Below are 25,773 nucleotides of genomic sequence, written 5' to 3' on the forward strand. Positions count from 1 at the left end.
AGATTTAAAAAGATTGAGACATCTGTCAAGCCACTTGGAGCACATAAAACAATATCTAACACCATAGGAACTGCTTTTTTGTCTGTTTGGGGTACCAAACAGTGTGTTACCTTCCATTAAAAATCAAGCCACTGATGGAAAACACGATATGATGCATGCAATCCAAAGTAAATGACAACTTGACAGTTGTTGTGGGAGAAGGACCTGTTTGGTGCAGTATATCTCTAAAAAACAGGAGCAGGACTGTTTAACAACCAAGGACTAAAATCACCTTATATCATTCAAAAAGTGGCAAAATAATATTTGAATGTTTACCTGTTTAGGAATCAATGACCTGTACCACACTGCACACCAGCAACACCGACACAAGGTGGCAGCATCTGCAAGACTTTTCATGCCTTCTGTTTGAGAAAGTGGAACCAGCTCTGAAACGTCTCCACAATACAGCTGTGCCATCCGTTTGGAAAAAGCATGGATATTCACTGCGCAATATTTAAACGACTGATGAATGACAGCCTCTAAAATGTTACTGTCATGTAAATGAAAGGCCTGAGATGGCTAATGACATAATAGTAATGTAAGTAATGTAATAGTAATGGTAAAGTAGAATCAGAGTTCATGTTTTTGCTCTGACAGCTATTAGATGATGATTGTACCACAAGGAGTTAAATTTAGACTGTGCTCCTGTGTATGCGGCCTAACACAGAAATAATGGTTTTCACGCTGCACTTTGTGTCTCTACCAGGGTTTTGGACCATGAAGTAACCTCTAAACTGATAAAAGAGGGCTTTGTGCTAGTTTGGGTTAAACATAACCCAAGTATGATAATCAACAGACTGGGAAGCCCTGTGCACTCCTTTGAAAATACTGTCCTCAAAATAGCTACAAAAATAATGCCACAAATAGCATTGAAGTTACAGTGTTAAAATTGTCCTGTGGGCTTTCCAATGGGCCTTTGTCAACACAGCCAGTTCAACTGGATTTTGGCTTTAAAAAAAAAAATCCTTAATATCTACTTGATTTAAAAAAATACTTTTAACGAATCACCAACTCACACATCCTCTTTTCGCTGACGCAGAGACTAGTTTCAATGCAGGGTTATTTCATTTTCCCTTTTGAACTGCAAGGAAGGAAGAAGTCTGAGGTTTGAATGAATGTAGCTGAATAAGGTCAAGTGACATCGCCAAAAACATTTCCTTGACGTGTGGAACAGAAGGTGGCTGCTGTTTTCTTGCCCGGCTGCAAAGACACAAGTCATTGTTTGAAGGGTTTCATTGCAAAAAAAAAAAAAAAAAAAAAAAAAAAAAAATACAGTTTCATTCCAAAAAAGCGCTACCTGAAGTTCACCAGCCAGTAGCTACAAACCACAAAGATGATCAAAAACAGTACTGTTGACTCATAACTGTAATAGTAATGAACTTTGCCTTGCAGATGTGATGCAGGAGTAAGTGATTCACCAAAAACTTCTTTGGAACCCAAACCTCACCTTTAAGACCTTATATTTGACCCAAACTCTGGAAAAAAAAAAAGCGTCCGCTGTCCTCATGATCATTGCATCGGAGGAAAGAAGAACGTTCAGCTTTGTGGTTTATTAACAGCGGGTCCAGGATTAATTTCACTGGTACAATTCAACATGTTTATTCAAACTTCAAAGCAGCAGAAGAGAATGACATGATATTTTATATGTAATTTCCCCCTGATCACTCTGGTTGTGGTGCTATTGGACACATACAGCAACAATTTTCAGTCGCTTCCTTCATTGAATTACATCATGGAAACAGCAAAAAGCACTCTATCTTTTTAACTTCTGAGAATTGAGGCCTCTATCAACATGGATATTAACACAAGGCAGCCAGGGGATTTGATCAGGAACACTGAAAAACAGGAATGAAGCAGAAAAGCTATTCTCCGCATTAAAAATGAATGGAGGCTGCATGTATGAACAACTTGAAATTCTGGAAACCGCTGACAAATGACACCTCTGGGTGTTGGACAAGGACCCCTTCTGAAAATGAGATGCCGCATCTCAAGCAGGACTGTCCTTTCAAGAAATTCCAATACAAACACCGGGTCAAGGAGAAGTCGAAGGAGACAAAGTGCAGCAAATCAGAGCAAAAGAAGCTAAAAAAAAAAAAAAAATGTACAAGAATCATGAATTTTTCCACACAGGCGAGTGGTGGTGATGAGTGATTATGGCTCCCCAGAGAGGCCAACATTATTAGTGGCCAGCGCTGATGTCTTCAAATGGTGACACACATCCCAAAAAATACAAATCTTACGGAGTGAATTATTCACCAGTTACTAAGAGGTTTGATTTTTAGGAAAAGGGCGACTGCATCATACAGACAGATACAGAAAGACAGAATCCCTGATGAGCCAGACTTCATAGAAAACAGCATCAGGCATCACAGAGAGTGAGGAATGTCGGTCATGGCTCAAGCAATGTTTTTCAGAGTGAGTGTGTATGTCCCTGCATCTCCTTTCATGTGTGTGTGCCTCTGGGTGCATCACAACACCCTTTGTCCTTGCTGTACATGTGTGTGTGTGTGTGTGTGTGTGTGTGCGTCACGCCACGCTCTGCCTGCTGCTGCCTCTGCTGTACGTCGAGCCCTCGGAGCAGCGGCGGGAGAATTCCAGAAAGATTCCGTCGGGCTCCGTTTCCGAGTCCAAAGAATCCAGGATGTGGTCCAGCATGATCTCCGGGCTGGACGACAGGCTGGGGCCGGAGCTCGTGTCTCGGGCCAGCACCCTGGAGGAGGAGGACGGGGAGTCGGACGTCAGCGAGCCCGTGCGACGCGTGTCCTCGCCCGGGGACGGCTCGGGGAGGAGGCAGGGGGAGTGCTGCTGCGGCTGGAGGACGTGAGGAGCGTCTCCGGGCCCGAGGCTCAGCCTGGAGTCCTGACTGGACGACACACCGTCTGTTTAGAGGAGAGGAGGATGGATTATACACAAGCACCCAAAATGCACTGTCCCACAGTGATGACATGTAGATCTAATTACTCATTTTAGATGAATCTGACCTCTGGCTTCCCTGCTGATCAGCTGCTTGGAGACCACAGTAACATCATTAGGCTACTTCTGTTGCATGTCAACAGATCATTTTGGATTAAAGCTGCCAGTAACCGCTTTGTGCCAATATTTTTAATGACCCCTTCATGCCAAAAAAAATCCAAGTATTCAGTCTTTACAACAGACTTTCAGCAGACAAAGTGGAAAAGCCTCTGGAGCTGCCATTACCCCACGACGGGACATTAAAACGTTCCGCTGAAACACATACTGATAAATTATTTATGGCGGTTTAGCAGCAAGGTAAGGCAAGGTGAAGCAGGTGTCATTGCAGGTTTTACTGACTGAACCTCTGGACCTGGCTGCCTAATATCATATCACATAGAGCTGGATGCCTGATTTATACTGAGAAGCCTGTAATGACCCAGTCTGTGTCAGCAAACTGATTTCACCCCGTTTTTATGCGAATATTATCTCACTCTCATAAAAGGATTTAGCTACACAGCATAACATCATGACATTTTTCACAGCACATTTTGACATTAAACAGTTTTCAGTTTTATCAGGTTTTGATCATTTCTGATAAGCAAATGGCAAATCACTGTTCCTTATCCGCCACCCAGTAATGCTTTTAACAACAGGAATCACAAATTTAAGGATCTTTCAGCGATTGTCATATTGAAATGCATCTTTATGATCTGTAACCCTCCCAGTGATTGGAAGTGCTGATAATCTGATTGGTTATGTTTCACTTATATCCAAAAAAAGATGCACAGGACAACGTTTTGGACAACTCTTCCTGGAAACAGCACCAAGGGAGTTGCCCAAATATTGTTGCTCTTATCACATCCGTCCATCTTATTACCCAGAACCATTTGAATACATTTTTGACCCAGAATCTCACTTTCTGATCTGTTACCCAACTACATACAAGTGTTTTTGTTTCTTCATCATGCAATAAAACAGAATAGGTTTGCAATAAAAAATAGAAATAAAATCAAAAGCCTTTGTTTGGAAATCCAAAAGTTTTGCTTACTGAATCTTGTGAGCGGGACCTAAAGTAAGGCACATCTCTATTGGCCAGTCTCAAGTGTAGTGACAGCTTGGAAACATCCTCAGTCATAATGTAACAGTATAGCAGCCATTCTGATCCAAGCCTCACATGATGTGAAAATGGTCTTTTCCTGTGCTTAGAGATTGAAAAAAGAGTTTGCACATCTAACACTGAAGATTTGTGCAGTCTCAATCAAAATGAGTGAGACAGAGAGTTGATCTGCAGGCCTGGGATTCAGGGCCGCACCAGATCACACAGTTTAGGAAGCCGCCTGGAACAGATTTCCCTCCAGAGGAGAAACCAGTTCAGCCTTTTGCAGCGAGGTGGTGACTTTGCTCTGTGCAGCTCTACCTGACAGCGCTCTGTCCTCGGCGGCGGAGGCCTGGGAGTGGCTGGCGGTGCCGGGTGTGCTGGTGCTGCTGGTGCCGTGAGCGGCCGGTTCGACCACGGAGCAGCTCTCCTCCACGCAGGAAGTCATCTCGCAGACCGAGTGGCGTCTGATGCCAGCACTTCCTCCTGTGGGTGAGTCCATGTCGTACTCCACCACAGGGGTCAGCATGGGGACGTTGTAGCTCTTGGAGCGAACCACCGGGTTCTTTGCGACGGGGGGGTCTCCTGGTTTGGTCGGCCAGGAGCGCTGCAGACGCTTCTCTGAGGGAAGGAAAGAGAGAAAGAAAGAAACCACTTCGTAATTGAAAACACACACAGAGCAACATGGCACTCAAGTAAAAGAGTTTGTGTTTTCAGTTGTTTTTTCAACCAAGGCACTTCCATCATATATTTCATGCACACACACACACACACACACCTAGCAGACAGGAGGAGTAGTGCAGATTGGCAGATCCATCTCTGGAATACAACCCATGAGTCCCCAGGTAAGGAGAAACCACTTTCTGGATGAGAGCCTCCAGGCGGAGATAGTCATCTGTTACACCCTTCGACTCATGCACGCCCTGTATGGGAAACACACACACACACACATACATGAACACAAACAGCTGCTTTTTGGCTGGTGGTAATGGAAAACTTAAAAGCTGTGAAAAAAAAAAAATTCCAGGGGGAAAAAAACATTGCTTATTAAATGGTTGGATGTGGCTTTCTGTGCTTGTATCAAAACCTCAGTCAATTAATGTGAGAATGGAAAAAATGTCTGCAGTAATTACACTGGATCAAAACATGAAGCACAGCCAGAGGTGGGGCAAAGCCGGGAAAGACCATGGTATGTATATAAAAACCTCTTGGTCTCAAACTTTGACTTGGGCGTAAATAAAATGTGGCTACAAGACGCTTGTGCCATTTTATGAGATCATCCTCATAATTAAAAAATAATAATAAAATAAATCCCTTCTTTAAAAACCATCTGATCTATTCACCTTTGAATAAGGCAGATATTGTCTGGCAGCTCCCATCAAAGTCCCTTAGGTAGAGTTCTCAAATGGGGGTATGTGTAACTCAAAAACTACATTAGAGTACTGCAGGGGGTACGTGAGATTTTTTAAAAATGTTCATTTTAAATATATCAGTCATGCATAATTCCTTACATAATCAGAAATCAGATCCCCAGGTGGAAACTGGGTAAAATAATTATCCTATGCTATAATAAGTTAATAAAAAATGTAACTGTAAGTTTGATAAACCACATCTTATATTCAGTGTTCCCTGAAGGGGTCAAATGTGTGTGTTTGTGGTGTGAATCTGCTGCCGTGCTCGTCCAGTGAGGACGTTTGTTCACTTTGACCGAGAGGCCGAGACAAAAACCAAGTAAATGGATTAACGCAGCAGCGACGCGGCTGAAAACAGGAAGGAAGACGTGAAAAAGAAGCAAAACGCCGACCAAACACTGTCAGTTTCAGACTGTTGTTGTTTGAGACACCGATCTTTTTTTTTTACCAAATTTTTTTCTGCGCTGCTCCGGGGCTACATGACTGAAAAACATTTCAAAGGGGGAACGTTATTGAAAAAGTTTGAGAAGCACTGCATTAACGCACAGGTTTCATGGGGTTTTGGCCTGACTGTTAAAAGCTGAACCGAATTTGCATCACTTTATGATTTTTTTTTTAAAACTTAAGACCAAATGTTCGCTGTGTGCAGCGTCCTCCACACGAGCGCAGACCTCATGCCCACGGTCTTCAAACAAGAGGGGAGAGATCAATTAGGTTTCAATACTCTGAATCATTGAACCAAGGCAGCAAAACCGCAGCACAGAGAGAAACCACATGAATAGTGCAGACTTCAGTGAATTGGCGTCACGGCTTCTAAACAGAATGAAAGGGAAATTACTAACAGATGAAACAAAAAGTAGCAAAAAACAATGAACATTCAGCACGGAAATGGACCTTTTTCTTCCTCCCTCTCTCTCAAACATCTCTTTTCTTAGCTGCCCTGTGCGCCTCTGTTTCTTGCGCTCACTATCTGCCTCTTTTCTCCTCTCTCTGCTTTATTTGGTGATTTATTTTGGACAAAGATGAATAAACCCATTAAAAATCGCCCTATGCATATGCATCTGTGCCCAGGAGATAACTCGGGGTTGCAAAATATATTTTTATTTCTCATTCGGTGCCCGTTTTCTCTACCTCTCTTTGTCGTCCTGTGCCACCCTCCCTCTCTCTGATCTGTGCCTGGAAGCAGCAGATTTGGGTCAATGAGTCACTACAATGATGTCCAAGCTAACACACACACACACATACACACACACATCCAGACAAACTTGGGAGCACATTCAACAAGCTTGCAATCATTTCCTGACCCAAAATCTGGAGTCTTGCCACTAAATGCCCAACTTTACTGGAAAACACCACATTTTTTCTGGGATATTTTATATTTCTTACCCGTCGACTTGGCCAGATGAAAACATAGACCTAAAAATCATGAATGTGCCCCCGGTGGAACACTTGCACTGCTCCAGGCTCACACTGAAGCATGTTGGGCGACAGCGGTCGACTAATATCCAAAGTAAGAAGAGTGGCCTGTTGGTGTGAGGTTTGTTTTTTTTATGATATGACCTGCAGGTTTACAGCTTTGAAAAATGAAATATAATGATCTAAACACACAGCTGAGGTAGCCAGATTTATTTTTGGGACTACTTCAGGTATTCCTCCACAGTGAAGTGATTTTTTTAGCAGCACACTCTTTCCAATAACGCACCACCTCCAGTTCAGTTTCTATGGAAACACAGAAAGTAGTCCCTACAAATTCAAAACAGGTTATTTTTTGCATCATATGTAAATTTCACCTGTCTCCAGCCTGAATAGCCTATGTATTTTCAGATGATTTAGCCTTGAGTTTGGGAGCTAAAACAGTCTAAAAGTCTAAAATTCAGATTCCATGTTTAGGACATGAATTCTGTGAAAAGGGAAAGTCTCTAACCATGGTTAATTTTAGCAAACATTTCTGCAAAACACTAAAACGTCTTGTTATGAGCTGCATGTTGAAACCAGTTTTTTTTTTTTTTTTTTTCTTTCGTGGAAGGCAAATAGCTCGATGTATGCACTACCCTCAGCCTCCACACCTTTACTTTCCACCACACTGTCAGAGCACTAATCTCAGTTTCTGGTCACGCCTCTTTCACATTATTATTTTTGCGGCAGGAAAATATGTTTCTCTCAGTTTCGGTGCAAATTTCTGGCTCCATTTTCTCACATTGGAGATGCTGGTTGCTTGCAAACATTCAGTGCAGTGTGTGTTAAAGGGCTGGTTTTTGCTTTTACGTTTGGCCAGCTGGCTAATTCCCTTAAAAGTGGAAAACTTAGCCCAGGCTTTAAGCTAAACCCAGCTTTAATTCTAATTCTAACCATAAAAAAGCTCAGATCCCATTTTCCTGGTCAGATGTGAAAAGCCTTACTCATAACTGACCGCTTCCTGAGGTTTTCTCCTCTTGTGGGGACATTAGGATCCTAAAGGACAGCAAAAACACGTCACAGACCACCGCACTGAGACAGTCACCCAGAAATATGCGCGCACACACACACACACACACACACACACACACAGAGGGTACAGAGGGTATTGAATGGTCATGGGAAGACGACTGTGTACTGAATTCACACTGAGATGACTTCCTCTGAGATCCCTCCGCTAGAAAAAACCCTTCCTCTGGTCTCCACTTTTCTCTCTCTCCATCTGTTGTCATTTACCCTCGTCCCTCACCCCACATCAGTCATGGATGTTTGTCTGTGCATGTTGTGTGTGTGTGTGTGTGTGTGTGTGTGAGAGAGAGAGAGAAAGAGAGAGAGAGAGTATTTGAGGCTGTGTATGGGTAAGAGATATAGCAAGAGGAAGAGGGAACGAAAGAGACAGGTAAATTAAGGTTTGTTTGTGTGCATGTGTGTGTGTGTGTGTGTGTGTGTGTGTGTGTGTGTGTGTGTGTGTGTGTGTGCACGTGCATGTGTGTGTGCGTGTGTGTGTGTGTGTGTGAGTGTGTGTGTACCTGTAGTATTAGCAGCATCTGTATGATGGAAGGTGGGACCCGGGCTCGGGGTCGGGACAGAGCCTCATCTAGTTTCAGGTTGAGAGTGATGATGTTCCTGAAGTGGAGCAGAGCCAGCTGGCGCACTGATGGCTCCTTACCCTGAGGACACACACACACACACACACACACACACACACACACACACACACACACACGTAAATGGCATAAGGCATTTACTTTAGACATTTAACACACAAACACACATGGCTGAATCTAAGACTGTTTGTGTGAGAATGTGTGTGTGTGTGTGTGTGCGTGTGTGTGTGTGTGTGTGTGTGTGTGTGTGTACCTGCACAGGGTAGAAGATGGCCTGCAGCATCGACAGGACATCACAGAAGAAGAAATCCCACGTCTCAGCCAGAGAGTCGAGCAGCTTCTGACCTGTGAGGACAATCAACCAATCAGCAATCAGCAGAGCCAGGAAGTCACAGACAAGCAGACAACATACACTATTATAACTCTGACATTTATAAAAAAAAAAAAAAAAAAAAAAAAAAAAAGGTGCACTTCACAAAATATTGCCAAGTGTTGATTTAAGTGAGGAGAATTTACAGTCCAAAAAAAAAAACCTCAACCGTCAAACTTTTTTTATTTCGTTTTGTTTCTTTGTCAGTTGAGTCTAACCAGTTCTCATATAAATGTCATTTTCTACAGTGCAGCTTTAAATTTACAGTCAAATCCTGTGGATTTGAACAGGAAAATATTATAATCATGCCATTTAATCAAGAACTGAATCTTAAAATTTTGCTCAAAGACATTTATACACAAACAGATAAATACAGACACTTTTTCTCATGGAAATAAATCTATTATAATACTTCTTGGAACACGACTGAGGTGTAGAAGTTTGAAATTATTGATTGTAACGGACACACACACACACACGCACGCGCACACACACACACGCACACGAAACCAGACAGACAAGACAAAGAGGCCGTGAGACACTGTGCCACACTCGCTCATCTTATCTTAAATATCTGTGTGGATGTTCTTTAAGTGACGCAGCCATCACTTCCTGTCTGGTTACTATGACAACAACACTCAAGGGACAGAATCTGTGTGCGCGCGTGCGCGTGTGCTTGCATATGTTAGTGTGTGCATGCATGTACATGTGTGTGTTCTGCAGCCTTTGTTCAACAACTCAACCAAAGTGAAGGTGGAGAGGTAAAGCTCTGTTTCAAATTATAGCTCAAGAAAGAAACACGATGGCATCTGCAGCTTTAGTCACTTCTGTTTCTCCAGCAGACTTGAGTCACACTGTGAGAAAACACTGGGAGCGTTTGTCTTTCACTTTCCCTCAAACGGCTCAAATGGCCGGCCGATGGGAACAGAGAGCTAACAACCGACTGAAACTCAAAATGTGAATGAAAGTTTTTTTTTTTCTTTCAGGGATCAGAACTGGCTGCCAGCGACATTCCTATCTCCTTCACTGTATACTGTGCTTGTGTGTGTGTGTGTGTGTGTGTGTGTGTGTGTGTGTGTGTGTGTGTGTGCACCTTCATAGAAGCGGATCTTGTCCCTCAGTATGACCATGCCTTTAGTGAGCAGCTGGTTTTGAAGGTACTCTGTAAAGAAGGAGCCCAACTCTGTCTTCAGCAGCTGCCTGCAACACACACACACACACACACACACACACACACACACACACACACACACACACACACACACATATATTGTCAGTGATGAAACCAAATGCTCACCTCAACATGAACCAGAAATAATGAGGTGTAATAAGCCAGCCAGTGAATTGTTCAGGCCATGCAAACCTGCAGTGTTTAAACAACAACTGATTGAGGAAATGAGAAAAGGCGGCAGCGTCCACAACGACCACTGGAAACAAAGGCAGCAGTGAGGTTTACAGGAATCAGTTCAACAACACCAGTTTCCACAGGCACCAGGTTCAGATAGCACCGTGTTTAGTTTGGCTTTTGTCAACTGCCTTTAATTCCAGGAATGGAGGTTTTCATCTTTAACCTTTTGAATTCTTATTTTCCCTTGAATTTCCCTTTAAATAGCTTCAACGTTAGAAAAAACATGTTTCCATGTTGTACCACAGAGTCGCACACATATTGAGTTAAACATTCAAAGCCAAGGTGCTGTGGTCTTATGGCAGCAGCAGCATTACTTCAAATAGAAAATATCGACAGGTTTTGCAGAACACTGTATACACATTTCCCTTTAACGATAAACAAGACATATACATATAAGACATATTTGGTGTTTTTGGAAACCTTGGGATCTAATCTGAATTTGAATTCAACTTCTGTGGGGTTGAAGAAAGATTGGGCACACAGCGATGACAAATACACCAATGGGATGGTAACACTTTACAATAAGAGTACAACAATTAACGTTAGTTAACGTTAGTTAATGCCGAAATGGTTAATTAACTGTTAGTTAATGATTATTATGGCATTTACTAATGTTAATAATATCTACAATAACCCTTAAATAACATATAAATTAATACCTTAGCATGAATAACATTAGTACATGATTCTTAGACACATTAGTTAACTGTTACTTAATGTTTATTAGCTGTTACTTAATGTTTATTACGGCATTAACTAACGTTAACTGTTGTACTCTTATTGTACAGTGTTACCAATGGGACCAGCAGGGAACATACTTTTTCTGGCTGTTTAAACATGTAGAAAACACAAATCTAGGTTAGGTAAAAATGTAATTAATGAATTAATTAAGTCATTTTTCTCTTGTTGTGTAGGTACAGGAATGAACTATGACTGCTTCTGACTCCTGCTGCAGTGTGTGTGTGTGTGTGTGTGTGTGTATTTGAGTGCATACATGTGCATGCTTGTGTGTATACGTGTGTGTGAGTCAGTTTTTCTCACCTGCCTATGGCCATATTACCATTAAACACAGAAAACACACAGTGTTGACCCCTCTGTGACCTTTACCTACCCCTTTCCTTTGAGCTAAATTCCTCTAAGGTGGGTTAGATGCATTGGACCGTATACAGATGAAAACACCAAGAGAGAGAGAGAAAAAAAAAAAAAAACATTGCCCATGATGCAGCACAGCTATGGTAAAACTAAGCAGTCATGGAAACACACCCCTGTGATTTCTGTCTTGCTTTTGTCTGTGTCCTTTGTCAGATCACCGCTTTGTTTCTGTTTTCAGTCACCAGTTGTGTCTCTAGTTTAGTCAGGGGTTTATTTGTCTCCGTCTACAACCTGCAACCCTCCTGCCTAGACATGTGTTAATGTTTGGACCTCAGTTAAAGACTAAACTTAGTGTGTTTAGTGTTTAGAGTCATTCTGCTATGTGAATTTGACAAAACGCTGCTCCCTAAATGCAATGAAGTTCAAGCCCAATATTTAAACAGCATGTGTGTGTGTGTGTGTGTGTTAGAGAGAGAGAGAGAGACAGAGAGAGAGAGAGACAGACAGACCTGACTCCTTCATTCAGAGAGTAGAGTTCATTTTCTCCCAGATCCTTCTTCTGGAAAACTGATATCACTGCGTTGTGGATGCTGGGAATAAACACACACATATTAGATTCATTCAGCGGACGCTCTGACCAGACTGACTAATAACAACACAGGAACACAGTTCAACTCCTAGATCACCAACATTACAAGCAGCCAACAGTGAGGAGTGGCTGTTTGTATTACCATACTTGTGAGGACACAGAGATATAAATTTCATACAACAAAGCCAAAAATTAACCACAAGGACAAATTTAAGAAAAATGTATTTCTTGCGATCTACAGTGCTACAATATTCAACTCCCCATGTTGTTTACATGAAAATTCCCTGAAATAGCCAAAGATTGCTTACGAGCTGTGCTAGGACTGGCTAAATTAATAAGGCTAGTTCAAATCTCCAACTATGAAAAATCATGTGGATGGAGGCAACAAAAAGTAAAGTTGTCTCAGTCTATAACCCTCACCATACGAGGAATACTCACTGCTACAGAGGACCATTATTCTGAAAATCCAGCAGTCCAAAAAAATGTCCACTCCGTAAATCTGGTTAATTTCAGGCAGGGGTTTCCTCAGGATAAGATTCAGGGCAGACTGTGTATTTTTGGAGCGATGGGTGTTTGTTACCAGGACAACAGGCCTTCAGACTAACGGGCTTTCAGTCCAATGGGACATTAATTTGACTTTTCAGAATAATTGGCCACTGAACCAGCGACATGGCACCCACCGTACACCAGTTGTGCCACTGAGGGTCAAAAGCCTGCACTTGTTCATTCCCAGTAATCCCAGCACCGCGGTGTTTCCACTGGTGGACACACCCTCAATCAGAGGAGAAGCTGCTCATTGGAAACACCTGGTGCCGGGATCGGCTGAATGGAAAAATACAGAGTGTGGGCCCTCATTTGCACATGGCTGGATTTCACTGCCCCAACACAAACATCAACATTCTGACGTTCTGACTTTACTCCTGAACCAAATCAAGACCCTTCATGAAGCGGGTCGAATCCTCTACCTGTTCTTGGGAGAACTTCAAGTTTTGAAATGTAAAGAGCACACACACACTTAAAGGCAAATGAGCTGGATTTTAACCTGCAGTTAAAATCCAGCTCATGATATTCATAGACCCCCCCCACCACCACCACCACACACACACACACACACACACACACACACCCTCCTCCCCCCATTCGGTCCCCTCTTGCTCTCCATTCTGCACTGTACAGTGTACTGTACACTAAAGCAGACACACCATATAAATAACCTGTGAAAAAACACACAGAGGGCAAAGGAGGAAAGACGCTACGGGGCAGACTGAGATGAAAAGAGGAGAGGAAGAAGATGGAGGGAGATAAAGAGAGATAGTGATGGACCCTGGGGGAGGACAGAGGGAGAGAGAGAGAGAGTGTGTGTGTGTGTTTATGTGCATGCATATGTGTGTGTGTGTGTGTGTGTGTGTTCATGTGCTCATGTGAAACAGCCTCTCCTATTCAGGCAGCAGGAACCGTGATGGCAGCAGCACAGCATTCCACAAGTAATACTTCTTCCAACATGGCATTCCCAAGGAAATAAGGCACACACACACACACACACACACACACACACACACACACACACACACACACACCAGTGCACCAATATCCTCAGGGACAAAAAGACACTCACTTTCATGCTCAAACAAAAAAAGCATACACACTGATGCACAAACACAGAAAATGTAGAAATGCACACACACACACACACACACACACACACACACACACACACAAGGCAATGCCAGGGACGCATTTGATACCTGAGGGGACACAAGTGAATCAACATAGCTCACACCTCTCTCTCTCTCTCTCTCTCTCTCTCTCTCTCCTCCACACACACACACACACACACACACACACACACACACACACACACACACTGACCTGTTCCAGGTGGCGTTGGCCCCGGCCCTCCTCTGCTGGGTCCCTCTGTCCCGGCACTCTTCTGCCAGCCCGGCCGTGCCCCCCTTGTCCCCCGCTCCTCCCCCCGCTGTGCTTCTCCCCTGGCAGAGGTCGGTCAGGCTGGAGGAGGAGCCGCTGTGCAGCCTCAGTTTGCTGTGGAGACTCCTGAAGGACCCGTGGGGAGAAAATCAGAAAAATCACAAGACGCTTTAAAGTTTTAACATGAAATGTTTTCACACGCATACATGTCTGCTGTGCCTCTCCCTGTCGTTTCTAACGCCCGGCGTCTGGCAGCTCTTTCCTGGGAAAATCCTTTGGCACACAGGAAGTGATGCATTGTGTGTTTCCATCAGTTTGTTTGGAGTAAACAGAGCTGTGCGGTTAGCATGAGCACTGACAGCCACCACAGCTGAACAGAGAAAGAAAGGAGCGCTACCTACAGAAACTCAAACTTCACCAACAGAAAATCCAAGGAAGACCATCACAGCCCCACCCACACGGTTTGACTGACAGGTGATCTCTGGGAAGTGCAGTGCAGAAACACCACAGCACTGAGCGCTTAGCAACAAACGTAGGAACAGGAAAGGCACTTGAACTACAAAGCAAAAGAAAGCATGACACTCAACATACAGCAAGATGAAGACAGCACGATATAAAAAGTGGCAATAGTGATTTTCAGATTATAAAAATAATATTACAAAAGACTTCAAGTAAAAGCAAGTTCATAAAAATGTTTTCAGAATAGTCAGTGAACAGTAAACAGTCTTTTACTGACATTATGGAGAGGAACTGTTGAAATAGATCGTTACTGAATGATGATCATTTTTCATGGTTGGTAACTCAATATTTATTGATAATTGTTTCTGGATTACTTCCATCCAGCATCTATCAAGATCTGCAGCTTCACCTGTATGAGCTGTGGGAGTGTGTAGTGTGTGTATGTGTGTGTGCGTACTTACAAAGAGAGAAAAAAAATGAATCCTAAACCACAGCCGCTCTGACTTAAACCAGAGGAGGAAACGTGGGAGTCAGAAAAAAAGACAACCGACACAAACTATATGTAGCTGGTGAGGCACTGCAAAGGCAATATTTTTTTTTGCATGCATGCATGCATGTGTGTTTGCATGAATGTCTCTGCACAAAAGCTCCACCTTTAATCTCATATAATCTTGTTTTTCTTCAAACAAGTGGAAAAAAATCTGCCAATTGGATGAGATAATCCCACTTATTTTCAGTGCAGTTTCACTTGTTTTAGGATTTTTCTTTTCTTTTTTTTTTCTGGGAACAAGTTTAACTGTGTTGAAACAAGGCGGAATAAAGCAGATCAGCCCACTAATATTGAGAAAATGACACTTGATTCAAGAAACCTAGTTTGAAGAAAAGTAAGATTTAACACTGAAAATGAGTATAAATGACTTGTTAACATGGAAATTTTTACAATATGGATTCATTTGCATAAATATAAATACATACAGACAGATAGATAGATAAATATGTGTTTTTCTTTGGATTACTGCTTCACTGTCACTTCTGCCCAACACATGAATTAGACAAACATTCACATTCATTCATTCATAACTGAAAAAATACAACATACCCTCTCCCTCTGTATGCACACACACTTCACACACACATTCAGTACTTACTCCAGTAACTGAAAAGGTACCACATATCCCCACTCCATGTCTGTGTGAGGTGATGTGTGACACCCAGAGATGGACAGATGGATGACAGACAGAAGGACAGAGGACTGGAGAGGAAAAAAATGGAAACAGGTGCAGGCGAGGACAGCGATCCACACTCAAAGAGCTCAGTCAGACCTCTCTCTTTCCCTCCTTCTCTGTCTCTCTTTTCTCTTTCACTTGCATACCTTCTATTCCTCTCTCCACTTTCTTCTCCCTCCTTTTCTTTCTAATCACTCCTCCTCTTCCTCCTCCTCTGTCCCAAATCCCCCCACCCCACTCCCCCTTGCACTTTCTGGTTCCCACCCTCTCGCTCCTCTCTACATCTCACTTACACCCCCCCCCCCCCCCGCCCCCCAAACTCTGTGCCAGTCAGTGACCATGTGACCCGGTGAGCTTTTGTACCCGACGAACAAAGGAACCCTTTGAGGGTGAAGAGCTGGCAAGAGCGATGGGGAAGGATTTAAAGGTGACACACATCCCGCTTCCTCCTGCTCTGTGTCTGAGTGGGGCTCCAGACAGATACAAGCTGGAGAAAATAAGGGGGGGGGGGGGGGGTGTTGGCTTAAGGCTGATAACATTGATATTGCAATTAATTATCTTTACTGATACCATATCTTCATCCAGTTCATTGAATACTGATGTGCATCATCACCTGCAGGCGTTTACCGCTGTCTGTTGTTTAATTATTCACTTTTCTTCTTTGTTTTTAATGAATTCCCATTGTGCTGAAACACTTTGGCAATAATGTGAGCTGAGTGTTACTGAATTAAACTGAACTGGGGGAGCGCAGGGAGAGAGAGCCAGAGAACGAAAAGGGGGAGGAGAATGGAAAGGACAAAAAAGACAAAGTGAGAAAAAGAACACAGGCAGGACAGAAAATCAGGGACGTCATGTAAATGAATATGGCATGGCAGGGAAGGTGTGTGTGTGTGTGTGCATGTGTGTGTGTGAGTGTGTGTGAGTGTGTATTCTAGGTCCATCTGTCAACCTGGATCTTAGTTTAACTCCACATAAATAGGTCAGCATGAGAAACAGGAGCCCTGGGCACGGACACACACACACACACACACACACACACACACACACACACATCAAAGAGAAGATGTGTTTCCACATTTCGGTTTGGAAAGAAGAATGAAGAAGATAGAAGGAAGATTGGAAAGAAGAAGATAGAAAATGTAATTCTAGCTTAATGAAATATACACATGGAGACCCAGAACCACTTTATTCAACAAGTATAATCAATGCATCGTCCATAATGTATATGGACTATGTAAAGTCTATATTGTATATGGACTATGTAAAGTCTATAATGTATATGGACTATACAAAGTCTATAATGTATATGGACTATGTAGAGTCTATAATATATATGGACTATGCATATGTATATATTGTATACTGTCTTTGTGGTGTGGAGCTGGGAGATATGGACGACATGCAGAAGTACTAAATACACACATCAGACCCTCACATTCAGTCCATTCACTGCTTTACAAACAAGTGAATTTCCACATTTGCAGCCCGACCTGAGATAAAACAGGTGCATCCATTTGGACCTTCAGGTCTGTTCATTTGACTGGAAACAGCTGATGTGGGTCAGATGAGATGTTGCACAGTTTTTGGCTCTGATACAACAGGAAGGGTTGAGGGAGACAAGTTCAGACTAATTACTAAAACAAAGGAGGGGAAGGGGGAAGAGTGAATGAATGAGAGAACGAATGAGGTCATTCAGCAACGCCTGTACATGTGTGTGTGTGTGTGTGTGTGTTGAGCCCTCTTACCTCCTCAACGACCCCTCACGTTCCATGTTAGCCTCAACAGAGTTTCGACCTCTAGTGACCTCGTTGTAACCACCGCCGGCCAATCAGCATCTTTCAAAAACCACAAGGAAGCGACAGTTTGGTTACGAACACGGTGTACCTTCAGAGAAAATAATAACCGTCACCTTTGTGTCACAAAAACAGAACAATACGTGAGACAACTGCAAAGCGCTGTACATCAAATTGGTCCTACATGACTGGCTGCTGATGGCTGATGTCATCCTAAAGTTCACATGCAGCCGCATTTTCTTGCAAATGAGGAAATGAGCTGACTGTGGTCGATGTCACCTGACGTTTCTCTATTTTTACAGACTGAATGGATTTCTGGTGAATTTGATTCTCAAGTTAAAGCACCTCTCAAGCTTGTGCGTATTTGTTAAAGATTTCCTGGCTACCATTAGGAAAATACCTGATGTTAGCTGCACGTAGCAGTTTCAGACGTCTGCACTGCAAACAACCTCCACCTTAACAAGCCTTACCAGACTCAGATTCAGTGTGAGAAATCTTGTTTCCAATTCAATTTCAGTTGTTTAAATATGTATAAATGCATTTAAACAAGGCAGAAAGAGGCAGATCGGCCCACTAGCATCGAGAACATGACACTTGACTCAAGAAAATTGCATGCAGAGACAGGGACAGAATGATGAATGAGTCAGACAACACTGTGAGTGACAACAGGCACCGTCTTGTTCCCCTCTATTCACTAAAAATAGACCCAAATTCTCATTTGTGCCACAACACATTAAGTTTTTACGCAGGTAATGCACATGAATAATGTCCAGCATTTCTGGGCAGGAGTTGCCCCATCCTTACGATTTTACTCTCTCTCTCTCTCTCTCTCTCTCTCTCTCTCTCTCTCTCTCTCTCTCTCTCTCTCTTTCTTTGCTCCTTATCTGTTCGAAGTTGCAAGGTATGTGTATGGTATTGGTGTACCGGCTGTGATGAAATGCCTTGTGCAAACCAATTTCCCCACAAAGACAAATGAAGAGCCTATCAATCTATCTGAAGAAGATTTTATTGAATATAAGGCTGGATAGCTTGTTATGAATGGCATTTTTTTTTTTTTATTATTGAGCTTTGCAAGTGTTGTGGGAAAATACTCTGTTTCCTCTAAGCAGACAGACAGTCAGACACACACAGAAAGGCACACAGACAGAGAGACAAGCAGTCAGACAGACAGGCAGTCAGTCAGACAGGTGTATCAACACTCACTTCCCTCTCAACAAGATACTGTATTCTAATCAAATTACAGCAAAGTGGTTGAGACAGTCATTTGATCCTGCCATGAACTCAAATGCCCCTACCTCTACATACACACACAAACACGCACACACACACACACACACACACACACACACACACACACACACACACACGGATAGAATGACACACACTGAATGCTTTCTACTAAAGGGCTGGACGGGTTAGCCAGGGTTTGCTCACTGTAACATTTCTGCCATTCTCTTTGCATCTTGTCAACAGAGATTAATGTCAAGTTAAGCGACAGTTTCAAATAAAACAAAGAGTGCTTTCAGTCTCATGTTCAGCTTTCTCTGGCCCATAGCCTTGTATCTATAAAATATGCAACATTAAGGGGTCTGGGAACTATTTTAAGGCTCTGGTGATGGCTTTTCACTTTTTGGCTAAGATGTAAAGTCACCAGGCCGTCTATCTTCAATCACTCAATAATGATAAATATGGTGGGTTTTGTTTCTTTAGTTTGAAGGTAATGAGGCATAAGATCTCTAGTGGGCTTAAGGTTAGGATTACGTTGATGAAAACTGTGATGTATTCTGCTGCTTGGCCACAGTGATGGTGCCCTCCAGTGATTCAGGCCCCATGCATATTAGATTTTATTGGCATGCAGTGCGCAGTGACACCGCCTACAGGCTGCAACTGTACATTTGGCCCCAAAACATGAATTCCTATGAGCCCTCTGGTAGCAACGGGCCTGTAGTCTGATGCCAGCTAGAGAAGCTGACTTGTGACCCACAAGGCACCAGTTTGAATCACAGGATTTGCTGAGAAAGTGAACATGTGATGATACGACTGATGTAACTTTGTCTACATTGATGGTTGTGGCGCACCGTGGCTCCAGTAAGTCACTTGGCCCTGCAGCAGGAAATGGTTTACGACTGAATGACACAACTGTGGATGCAACCTAGAGGCCTATAAGCCCTGCTGCCTCTCTCCCTCTCTCTCTCAAGTCACACGACATGACTGTAGCGCAAAATTGTCAGAATTTCAAATCAAATCCTACAATTCAAAGTGAGGGCACTTAATCCCGTCAGCCCTGCCCCTCCCATTGGTGGATTTGTCACCAATGCTGCATTCTAGTCTATTCTTTTCTTTTTTTTTCTTTTCTTTTTTGGCATTTTTGCTATGCTTGATAGGTACAGTAGAGAGAGACAGGGAAGGCAGGGCAGAGAGAGGCCTGAGGTTGGATCCAAACCCAGGACGCTGCAATCAGGACTCAGCCTCAACAAGTGCTACGCGCTCTACCACCTGAGCAGAACTTTATTTTAATCTCTCACAGAGCTCCCAGTTTCCAAAGACCCCAAATATATCCTGCAGAATTACACATAAATCCTCAATATGATGCAAAAGACCTCTAGATATCTTTTATTTGATGTAATGCTGCAACCATAAAGCAAGTCAGTGAAGCCTTGCAACCATCAAATACAGGATATGTATGTATCATGGTGGTGCAATATGGATAAAAAAAAAATGTCTTACTTTGAAGCTATTTAAGGGAGAATTTAAGGTGAAAACAAAGTCTGAGGGGTTGAACAGCCGTCTCAGTTGCAGTATCACACTAACCAACCATCATCATCGAACAGAGGACTTGTCCTCAATGTGAAAATTGTTTCACTTTTGCTTCAAGTATGATTTTGATTATTTCCTTCACAGACACCCAAAGAGGCAGTCCAATGCTTTTGCCAATGCACATTTGTGGAAAAAAAAAAAAAAAAGGGGGAAAAAAACGTACTGAATAAACCGTTTCTGGAAAATGTTTCATGCATGAACACTTGTGTGCTACTGTATAGTTTTTAGGTGAACTGTCCTTTAAATTAATTCTGACAGTTTTATTGTTGCCTGCCAGGGATGAATTAAGTGTTTAAAGTCTGTGTGTGTCTTTCAAAAGCTTTGTTCAAGCAGACAAGTTGACAGAGAACACATTCCCATTTACATCAGCGACCTGAGGCCGTTGTTGCCAGTTGGAGGAAAGGGTCAACGCCTTGCTCAAGGGCACTTTGACTATGGTTGTTGTGTGCTCATATTTTTCACTGCAGTCCAGTGAGTGAAACCAGCAGCTTGCACTCAGTCAAAAACTCACTTCCCTAAATGTAATGCCCCCCCCCCTCCCTCCCAGTCCTCTCAACTGTAGACATTATACATTGTAAGCAGATATCAGGGAGTCCATCACTTAAAATTAACACTGATAATCTGCTCCAAATAGAAAACACCACACACACACACACACACACACACACACACACACACACACACACACACACACACACACACACACACACACACACAGACACCACGCTGCAGACTGGAGGCACTAACACCAGAAAGGGAAATTACCACCCCGCACCAGACAAATGATAGTAAATATTGTGTGTGTCTGGCAGGTTTGTCTGCTCTGCCAGCCTCCTTGGCAGAGAGCCAGGCTTTATTTAAAGACTCTGCTTTATTCTAAAGATATCGAGTTGCTGGTATTTTTAATAAAAATGTCCTGCCCTGAGGAAAAGTCCTCAGATTCACACACAGACAACAAGCCAGAGAAGTCTGCCTCTCATCTGCCTATGGGCAACCGCTGTGCCTACACACTATCACACTATACCACAGCGCATTTCAGCCTGCAGCCCGTGCAATGTACAGTGAGCCAGTTATATGGTGCAGACAATGCAGGAGACTGTCATCACTTTCATCAGACATTCACTAGGGAAGACCAAGCCCCCTGAGGAAAACATTCCTATAACATTCAGTGTATCTCTTCTCCAGATTATCTTCCCCCAGATTTATAATACAGCAAAAACAATATAGAGAGACACTTCCAGAGCGGGACATGACACATTAATGATTCAAAAATAAATAAATAAATAATAATGGTAATGTCAATGGCAATGTCCTGCCTCTGTGCAGCAGGCACTAAACACCTGACAACAACAGGTCAGGTGCCAGCTTCCCTCACAGTGCAGAATAACTGTCGTAAAGCCATTTGAAAGTTTACAAAAAAAAAAAAAAAAAAAAAATCATATGTTGTGTCTTGTTGATTATCTCTCACCAAATGATATCAAAAATGTAAAGACTCAAAGTCACATCTGTCCATGGTGCTGCACACCCACACGGGCCTGTATGACTGCCATCATGGCCTTGTGGACCAGCAACCTGCACCATGTATGCGCGTGTTTAAGTACCGCAGACGTAACGTGCGTCAGGGAAAATAAAAACAAAAAATTAAAATAAGAGATAAAAACAAAACAGATACTTGTAGTCTCCGCTGGCTGCTGTTATTATTAATGTGCATTGATATTATGCATGTTTAATGTTTCTTAAAGTATTCCTGTGTGTGTACCTTTGTTGTAATATTTATACCCTCTGCTGCTAATATACATATGATAAGACTACTGTTATTGTGCTTCCTAAGTTTGAGCTGAACTGCTGTATTGCTCATGCTGTGTACGCACCTTTCCAGCTCCGTTGCGCTTCTGCTGGCAAAATGTTCTTCAACTTCCAACCCAGCAACGCCAAAAGGACCTGCTCAGAGTCTGTGAAGCCTGGAGGTCCTGATGATACTTTTACAAACTGCGACACGGCGGCAGAAACAGCAGGGGTTTTTTTTTCTTTCTTTTTTTTTCTGTGGATGAAGCGCTGTGTGCTGCCAGTCGGGCTCCACCGTGCGCTGAACAGAGCCGAGTGTGTGTCGGAGCTGCACGCAGGCTGGACACGGGACGGTGTGTGAGCTGTCACCGGGCTGCGTGCTTCAGGAGTCCGAGCAGAGGAAGTGAGAAGGTGAAACGTGAAGCCGAGAGAGAGAGGGAGAGAGAGAGAGAGAGAGAGAGAGAGAGAGAGAGAGAGAGAGAGAGAGAGAGAGAGAGAGAGAGAGTATGTGAAACAATTTGAGTAGGTTGTGACTGGGTGTGTGGGTGTCTGCAGTCGTGTAACTGTGCATGGGTGGGTTTGGGGGTGGAAGGTTGTATGGAAAGTGTTTGTGGTTATGCTGTGTGTGTGTGTGTGTGTGTGTGTGTGTGTGTGTGTGTGTGTGTGTGTGTGTGTGTGTGTGTGTGTGTGTGTGTGTGAGGGAGGGGGGGGGGGCAGAGAAAGATAGAGAGAGAGGTTACATCAATCTGCCCCTCGAAGTCAGAGATAAGGTTCAATAGAGTGTGAGAAACAAAAAGATGAGCAGTGTGAATTTGTGAGAAACGTGAGAACAAAAGATAATAATAAAGAAAGAAAGAAAGAAAGAAAGGAGGGAGGGAAGGATGGAAGGAAGGAAAGAAGGAAGAGAGGTAGGGAAGGAAGGAATGAACAAATGAAGGAAGGAAGGGAGGAAGAAAGAAAAAGAAAGAAAAGAAAGACAGCGTCATGAGTTGAATCTCTGACGGTGTGTTTTCACTGCAGATTGGAGACAGTGGAGTGTGTGTTGTCAGCAGATTAGACACACACTGTATGTTTAATTCATCATGAAATAATTCTCCACAGCAGCAGCAGCAGCTCTTAAACACACTGGACACTGAGTGCTTTTACTGCAGCAACACACAGCTCTGCCTGTGTGTGTGTGTGTGTGTGTGTGTGTGTGTATGTGTGTGTGTGTGTGTGAGTGTGAGTGTGTGTGCGTGCGCATAAGGCAGGAAGTGGCTTCTTATTATCTTATTGAGGTTAGATGTTAAAGAGCCGTGGATTGTGTGTGTGTGTGTGTGTGTGTGTGTGTGTTCTTGTGACTTCAAAGCCAGCCTGGTCCATTATCTGTCCACAGAGTCTAATGTAAAGACGACTGCAGAAACCACACAGCTCACTGTGTAACATTAAAAACACACCACTGCACAATAATGAGACTGTAGGACAGCAGAATAAGTTATGGAACACACACACACACACACACACACACACACACAGAAACAATGACTCTGGACCTCCCCCACCTCTCTCTCTAATAAGGAGCAGGTTTATAATAGCAAAGTCTACCGGTCAAGGCCAGATTGTATCTTTACAGTTCTCAGGACCATAAAGCCACACACACACACACACACACAAACACACACAGGAGCACCTGGAAAAATACAGTTTGCCCAGAGTTCACCGCTCACTGCACAGTGTATAAACACAATGTTGCTAATGTGACTAGACACACATACCACATTGGAGCACACTCCATGTGCACATAGACACGCACGCAAGAGTTACAAACACCAAAACACACACACACACACACACACACATTTGATGCAGGCAGGCAGACAAAAGCTTAACAACCATCAATCAGTTGCTAGACTTTAAGGAGGGGTTTGCATTTTTATGTGTGTGTGTGTGTGTGTGTGTGTGTGTGTGTGTGTGTGTGTGTGTGTCCAACCATGTGTAACCACCGATACCTCACAGTAAATGAGTGATGTGGCTTTGTGTTGCAGTTAGTGAGTGTTTTTTTTTTTTTTTCAGAGCGACCTGAAGACTAACAAATTGCATGGACCCTGTGTGTGTGTGTGTGTGTGTGTGTATGTCTAAGCATAGTGTGTATCTTTGGGATCCACAGCAGCAGGCACTGCAGGCGTCTTTGCCATTTATCCTCTAAAACACACAAGTTACAACTAAAAACATTAGACACTAGCTGATGTATGAAAGTATGAAAAAAAAAAAAAGAATTTAAGACTCAATATGCAGCTAGATGACTTAAGATGTCGATTTTCTCTCTTGAGTCGCTGATAGAGTGACTAATAATGTTTACTGGTCATTTGAAGTGACTCTCATATCATCATCACATCTTAACGGATATCAAAATGCAATGAGTGTGTCTTCATCTCTTTACATTTTCTTGATTACACACTTAGTCACTGTGTTCATTAGCTCTAGTCTCTAACTCCGTTCTACAAGTTTTCATTCATTAATATTTACTAAAGACTACATTTGCCATCCTGCTCTTCACTTGTGAATCTCTTGTCACGTCTCCATACTGAGCAGGGACAAGCACTTCTGCAGTAATTACTAGTTTGATTGCAAGTGATTCCATCAACATAAAAGTGACCAGAAAAACTGAAAGTTATGACCGATAACAGTTGGATGGTCTGCCAGGAGGAAATGTGGCGGTTCAGGTTTTATTTTGAAGAGCTCGTTGGCAAGCTGCCCTCTTACCTCGCCAGTTTGTCCCATCACTGGACTGCGTCACATGGGACAGGGTTATGCAGAGCGGCCTCCAGCGCCAAATACCTTGCAGACTCCTCTGAGACTGGACGTCCCACCGCCCACGGGGCAGCGCGGGGCTCCCCTGGCAGCACTGGTTGAGCAGAAACATGTTTGCATGTGTGTGTTTAACCTTAATCCCACTGACTGGGGCACCCACAGACCCCAGAGGCAGATTATCTCTCAGCATCTCATAGGAGCGTTATTCTGTCATTCCAGTTTTTCATGACTTTGTCAACCAGTTTGTCCCTAATGACCTCACGTCATTGTTTTCTGTTTCTGTTAAATGTCAGTGTACCGGGGGCCCCAAAAGCACCCAGTCACACAAATGCAGTTTTAATTTGTCACAGTTCTTACTTTACATCAGAAATACAATTAACTGCAGTTTTCTCAAAATAAAAACAACAATAATCTCTTTTGTTTTTTCATCTGACATTAACTACTTGACTAATAATGTTTTGAAAGGAGATAAGTTAACGTTTTGCCAGGATGGTTGTTTCTTACCTCTGTTTATTCTCAGGACCCTAGTCCTTGTATGTTAAATATGTTAATAAGCTGTGGTGTGAATTGTTTGATGGGCTGTTTATATTGTTTTATGATTATTTTTGTACATTTCCTGCTCAGTCTTTTGTACTTTACAGGGCAGCCCCGAAACAGAAACTCAGTGGGTTTCTCTGTTTGTGCTGGCATTTCTTCATTTGTCACTGGTAAAAACAGAAAAGTGACTCGTAAAACACAAATTAGTCACTGGTGGCTGTTAAATTGAAAACAGTGTCGATTGCACGGCTGGTGATTTAGTGACTTGGTGAATGAGAAATAAGTAGTGGTGGTTAATTTTTTGATGGAATAAATGAGAGCTCGTTGTAGGTTTGAGTCCGGTTCACGTCTGTCACCTCAGCCCTGCAGCATCTGGCCCACCGTCTGTCTGGCCGACTTCCTACAGCGAGTGTCTCC

At 43.0% G+C, this 25,773-nt stretch overlaps 1 protein-coding gene across 3 annotated transcripts; it reads right to left on the minus strand.

Moving 5' to 3' along the window:
• Window positions 1-1,570: 1,570 nt before the first annotated feature.
• On the minus strand, window positions 1,571-22,477 carry LOC115355634 (proline-rich protein 5-like). 3 transcript variants are annotated; one of them, XM_030046492.1, is made up of 10 exons: window positions 22,116-22,477; window positions 17,380-17,469; window positions 13,893-14,075; window positions 11,944-12,024; window positions 10,028-10,134; window positions 8,818-8,909; window positions 8,487-8,627; window positions 4,869-5,013; window positions 4,412-4,711; window positions 1,571-2,918 (listed from the first exon to the last, which is right to left on the minus strand). In XM_030046492.1, exons 2-10 carry the CDS (start codon window positions 17,403-17,405, stop codon window positions 2,566-2,568), a joined length of 1,428 nt encoding a protein of 475 aa, XP_029902352.1. In that variant the 5' UTR covers window positions 17,406-17,469; window positions 22,116-22,477; the 3' UTR covers window positions 1,571-2,565. The 3 variants fall into 3 exon arrangements, with proteins under 3 accessions (XP_029902352.1, XP_029902351.1, XP_029902350.1); XM_030046491.1 differs by having other exon boundaries at window positions 13,893-14,084; XM_030046490.1 differs by lacking the exons at window positions 17,380-17,469; window positions 22,116-22,477 and adding an exon at window positions 14,156-14,303.
• Window positions 22,478-25,773: the final 3,296 nt, after the last annotated feature.

Source organism: Myripristis murdjan, chromosome 23 (assembly GCF_902150065.1).
Source record: "Myripristis murdjan chromosome 23, fMyrMur1.1, whole genome shotgun sequence".
Classification (NCBI taxonomy): Eukaryota; Metazoa; Chordata; class Actinopteri; order Holocentriformes; family Holocentridae; genus Myripristis; species Myripristis murdjan.